At 46.1% G+C, this 6,000-nt stretch overlaps 1 protein-coding gene across 1 annotated transcript in view; it reads right to left on the bottom strand.

The window, feature by feature from the left end:
* Rec114 (REC114 meiotic recombination protein) overlaps positions 1-6,000 on the bottom strand; it is a 132,104-nt gene that overhangs the window by 64,465 nt on the left and 61,639 nt on the right. Inside the window, exon 3 of the mRNA XM_026777227.1 lies at positions 262-351. Coding sequence (XP_026633028.1) covers positions 262-351 — 90 coding nt within the window. The remainder of the gene's footprint in view (positions 1-261; positions 352-6,000) is intronic.

Here is a 6,000-nt window from a genome sequence, read left to right on the forward strand (position 1 = left end):
CTCCGCCACTCCTATTACTACACTAGTTAACCAAAGTCCTTTGATCTACTTTGATCACTAGATCCAGAACTCCTTCAAGGTAGGGAGCAATCAGTATGCTTCTGAATATCCCACTGTTAAAACACACTAGAAGATCTTTGGTTGGCGGGACTTAGTGAGTTTCAGTAAGACCGAAGAAGCTTGAAGGCACAAAAAAAATGACATGAAGCTACAAACATGGAGACAAAAGTGCGAACTGGACTATCAAGCACTGTAACCTACCAGGAGTGTCTGTCCTTGGGAAATGAAGAAATGACCCGATACAACGATGGTGAGAACGAGAGCCCCAGCTTCTTCACTGGATTCAAACACCTTGAAGAAGAGAGAAAAATGTGAGTTACAGGCAACTGTGAAGTCATCTGACACGGATGCTGGGATGTGGGACCCGGGTCCTCTAGTACAGCAGTGAGTGCTCTTAACCACCGAGCCATCTTGAGCCCCAGTTCACATGGTTTTGTATCTGGCTACATCCATGTTGCTGCATGTGCACACAGGGACATGGTGTGGGTAGACACAGACACATTTTCACTACTGTAGAACACCGCTCTACGACTATGCCATCATCTTCTCATCCTTCAGCTCTACCCAAATCTCTCCCATCTCCCTACCCACCCAACTTTATGTTCTTTTTGTTCTCGCTCTAAACAAAAACACAAAAACAACAACAAAAAAACCCAACACCACCAAGAAACAAAAATCAAACAAGCAAAAGATCATGCCTGAGGAGGAAAGGGTTTATTTGGTTTACATTTCAAAGCATTGCTCATCATCAGGGAACTTAGCACAGGCACCTGGAAGCAGGACATGAAGCCATGAAGAGATGCTGCTTACCAGCGTGTTCTCCATAGCCTTTTCAGTCTTTTTTTTTAACTTTTTTATTTTTATTTTGGCTCTCATACATTACATCCTGACCAGTTTCTCCTTCCTCCATTCCTTCTGGTGTCCCTCCCCACCTCCCCTCTCCCCCAGACCCACTCCTCCTGTTTCCCTTAAATAAAAAACAAAACAAGCAGGCCTCAAGGCTGGATGAGGCAACCCAGTGGGAGGAAAGGGTCCCAAGCACAGCGAAAGAGTCAGAGACATCCCTACTCCGTCAGGAGTCCCGCAGGAACACCAAGCTACACAGCCATAATGTGTAGAGGGCCTAGCTCAGACATACAGGGTCCACGTAGTCCCACCAGTGTCTGGGAGCCCCTATGAGCCCTGCTTATTTGATTCTGTGGGCTCTGTTCTCATGGTGTCCTTGACCCCTCAGGCTCCTACAGTCCTTCCTCGCCCTTTTCTGTGGGGTTCCCCTGGCTCTGCCTAGTGTTTGGCTTTCTGCTTTCTTATAGAACCAGCTCAGGGATGGCACCAGCCACAATGGGCTGGGCCTTCCTCTCTCGATCACTAGTTAAGAAAATACCCTACAGGCTTTCCTACAGCCCCATCTAATGGAGGCAGTTCCTTAGCTGAGGTTTCCTCCTCTCAGATAAGTTTAGCTTGTGTCAAATTGCGAAAACTATCCAACAGCTGACCCCTTGTCAGCCCGACACGAATGCACTACAGATATCCTTACCTGTTCATCTCCAAGGTCACACACTAATATCCACATCACAATATAAAACATTTTTACAAACTCAACTCCCACAGTCTGTACAAATTGAAACCTTTAGAAGTCAGTCTTTAGAAATCCAAAGTTCTTTCTAAAACCTAAAATCTCTTTAAAAATTCAGTCTCTCAACTGGGCTCCTATAAAAAAAAATAAGTTAAATACTTCCTTACTTCAAGAGAGAAGTGCCAGGACACAGTCACAATCAGATCAAAGTATAAATCACTCAGTATCCAATGTCTGCGAGCCACTTCTCTGGTCCCGTCCTCTGCAGCACACACTGCTTGTCTTGCAGGTTCCACTGCATGGAAGCTGCTGTCCTCGCAGGGCATCCCATGGTTCTGGACACTCTCAAAATTCTCTTGCTCCAACTGGGTTGCACTTTCACCAATAGCCTCTCCTGGGCTCTCTTCATGGTGCCAAGCCTCGGTTCCTTTCCATGACCCCTTCAATCCTGGGGCTTCAACTGCTTTTGAGGCCGCACTTTCTCCAATGGCCTAGCCTGGCCTCTCACAACGTGCCAAGCCTCAGCTGCTTTTCATGACCTCTTTTTTTTTTTTTTTTTTGCCTTCAAAACCAGCACCACCTGGGTGACTCTTACACTGAGGTACTTGGCGGCCTCTGAAGATACACTCCCCAGAAGATGTCACCCCCATGCTTGTCTTTTTCAATCACCACTAGTTTCTCAGCCCCAGCTGACCTGCATCACTGTCCCAGGAAAACAAAGGCTCTACTTCAGTGCTTCTGATCTCTCGTCAACCACAGCTGACTCTTCTGTCCCAGCTGATCAGAACCACAGATTCTCAACCAAATTAGGAAAGAGCCCTGACTGAGCCTTGATCTCTCTCAAATGGCCCTCTAGCCTAGCAGTTCTCAGCCTGGATCCCAAACGGCCAATCCACAGAGGTCATCTGAGACCACTGGAAAACACAGACACTTTAACTGTGATTCGTAACAGCGGCAAAATTACAGTTAAGAAGTAGAAATGAAGGTAATCTTATGTATCTTATGTTTGGGAGGAAGTGTAGTAAAGGATCGCAGCGTTAGGAGGTTGAGACCCTTCACCAGCTCACCTGCCAGGCCTCCGATATTAGATTGCTGTCAACATTCTTATCTTCCAAGTTCCCACAGAAAAGCTCACCAAACTTTGAACACTCCATGGCTTGACTAGCCCCAAACTCCAAAGTCCTTCCACAGTCCTCCCCAGAACAACATGGCCAGGTCTGGCACAGCAACACCCCGTGATCCTGGCACCAACTGGTCTTAGGGCTACTATTGCTGTGATGAAACACCATGACTAAAAGCAAACTGGAGAGGGAGGGGCTATTCTGACTTACATTTCTGTGTCACTGTTCATTATCAAGACAGGAACTCAAGCAGGGACGAAACCTGGAGGCAGGAGCTGATGCAAAGACCATGGAGGGGCAGCTTATTGGCTTGCTCCTTGTGGCTTTCTCAGCCTGCTTTCTAATAGAACCCAGGATCTCCAGCCCAGGGATGGCACCACCCACAATGGGCTGGCCCCTCCCCCTCAATCACTAATTAAGAAAATACCCTAGAGGCTTGCCTACAACCCAGTCTTATGGAGGCATATTCTCAAATGAGGTTCCCTCCTCTCTGATGACTAGTGTCAAGTTGACATAAAACTAGCCAGCACAGACACTGAGACCAAAAAACAAAAACAAACAAACAAACAAACAAACAAAAAACTTAAAAAAAGGCTAGGCTTGTGATGCACGCCTTTAATCACCACACTCAGGAGGCAGAGGCAGGTGGAGCTCTGTGTTTGAGGCCCGTTTGGTCTACAGACTGAGTTGCAGGACAGCCAGGGCTACACAGAGAAACCCTGTCTGGAAAGAAAAAAAAAAAAGAAAAGAAACCCTGTCTGGGTGGCAGAAGGGTGGGTATCAAAACAAAGAAGCCACAAAACAGCACTGAGTTTGTTTTGTGTTGGTCAACTATTCCTGGGTATGGGGTCTGCCCTGAAGTACAGTTGATATTCACAGTGAAACTCCACTGGAGAAAACTGATTTCCCCTTTGCCAGCCAGTACCAATTGCAGATAGCTTCTTGATAAAGGGGTGGGACCCCATGCTCACTACCCCACCTGGCTTGCATCTATGCAGGTTCTGTATGTGCTGCCACCGTCTCTGTGAGTTCGTATGTGCACCAGACATGTGGTGTCTGGGAGACAGTTTCCTTATGGTCATCCATTGCCTCTGGCTCTTACAATTTTTCCACCTCTTTTTTTTGCATCAATCCCTGAGCCTTGAGGGGAAGGGGCTGGTGAAAACATCCTATACTAATACCAGCCACAAGAAAGTTGCAGTGATTACAATAATATCTGATAAGAATATTAAAAATACATAAAAGATCATTTTATATTGCTAACTAATAAACAAGTGCATAGAATCACTTGGCCCCAGCAAGTAAAAGCACTCACAGGTCAGCCTGGACCCTCACAGGCCTGTGGTGCCAGGCGGGTAGGTCCATTATGATGAACAAACATGTAGGTGGAGAAATGGGAGAGGAAGAGAAGCAGAATGGTTCGTGTGTTGTGGAAAGAGGCAGAACAGAAGAAGCAAGCATGGTGAGGAACAGCCTGGTATTGGTGGTCTGCTTGCCACCTGGGGCCAGGGAGACATCCAGGCCAGGGCTGCTGCCTAGAGCCATGTCTTGGTTGGTGGTCCCACCACAGCTAGGGTCTGTGTTGATATCATGCCTCATGTTGCCTCCAAAGGTCACAAGGATGCCCAGGGTCTGGTCAGCCACCTGAGTCCATGCTGGTGTTCAAGGGACATGCTGCCACTGGGACCATATTGATCTGGGTAACTTAAACTGCCACAGGGGCCATGGTGACATCCAGGCCTGAGCTGCTGCTAAGGGCCATGACTTGGTTCATGGTCTTGCTGCAGCTGGAGTCTGTGTTGATGTTCATGGCCATGCTAAGGCAGTCCCACCCTTCACTGGCCCCGGGATAACTGGCTCTTTCCCTTGTTGGACACTGGAGTGGGAGAGCTGGTCCCACCCATCACCACAGGTGTGGGAGAGTGGCCCCTGATGGCATGGGCAGAGGAGAGCTGGCTCTGCTCCTTGCCGGAGGGGAGTGGTCCCAGCGGCCTGGGATGACCAGCTCAACTAGCACCTGGGACCTTGGATTGGTACATCCAAAACCTACCCCATCTATGACCTGCTGTAGCTCCTAATGAGACTGGTCTTGCAGAATGATAGCCGCAGGCTCTCCATGACTTGGGGCAACAGCAGACTATATGAAAGAAGTCTCAGTGGTAATGGTGTAACAGAGGCCAGAGGCCATGAGCCAGACCAAGGTCTCATTACAATGAACATTTGAGGATAGGGCTAGGGGACAAAAGGGTATTCTATGTGACCTACCACAGCTCCCAGTGCTAGTAGGACAAATGAAGAGGTGCTGGAGAGATGGGAAAGACAAAGGCTTGAAGTAGGTTTTTTTAATGTTCTGTTTCAAATTAATTTGGGGGGGGGATTATTTTGGGGAGGTGTTGCAGGGATAAGAGTTGGATATAGAGGTAGTAGGAGGTGAGCAAGATTGGGGTATGTGATGTAAAATTACCAAAGATTCCAATAAAAAACTATATTATAAAAAGAAGTCCACAGAAATGACCAAGTATATAATAGACTAGAAGACACCCCAACCAGCATGGCCTGACTGACATTTAGTACTTCATACTCTAAAGTACAACATATAGCACAAAATATACTACAACAGCAATACAAAGTACATTCTTTAAGAATGTTCATAAGATTCACCAAGACAAACCATATTTGTCATAGGATATTACTTTATAAATTTAGACTTCACCAAAACAGGAAAGATACGATACAAATTAATTCACAAAATTAGTAGTATTTCTATACACTAAAAACAAATTAAACATGAAATAAAGAAAACAATTTATTTAAATGGCTAGAAAAACAGAATGTTTGGGACTGTGTTTGAACAAGGAAAGGAAGGAGCTCCTCGCTGAAAACTGGTGGTCTTGAAGGGGAGTTGTAACTACTGTGAAGAGACAAGAAGCAAAAGCAGGCACACTGTAGAGGAAGAAGTCACATTTAACCACAGACAGTGATGGGCTACGTGTAATATCCAATGGACTGTCTAGAGTGAATGAATTTTGAAAAGTTGCATTTATGAGATAACATATAAAAACAAAACATTTATATACACAATTCTATCCAGTTGCTGTGGTCTGGGTGTACACTGTTTTCCTTAGGCACATTCATTTGTTTTTTTTTTTTTTTTTTTTTTTTTGGTTTTTCGAGACAGGGTTTCTCTGTAGCTTTTTGGAGCCTGTCCTGGAACTCCCTTGGTAGACCAGGCTGGCCTCGAAC

Source organism: Microtus ochrogaster, unplaced genomic scaffold, assembly GCF_000317375.1.
Source record: "Microtus ochrogaster isolate Prairie Vole_2 unplaced genomic scaffold, MicOch1.0 UNK49, whole genome shotgun sequence".
NCBI classification, from domain to species: domain Eukaryota; kingdom Metazoa; phylum Chordata; class Mammalia; order Rodentia; family Cricetidae; genus Microtus; species Microtus ochrogaster.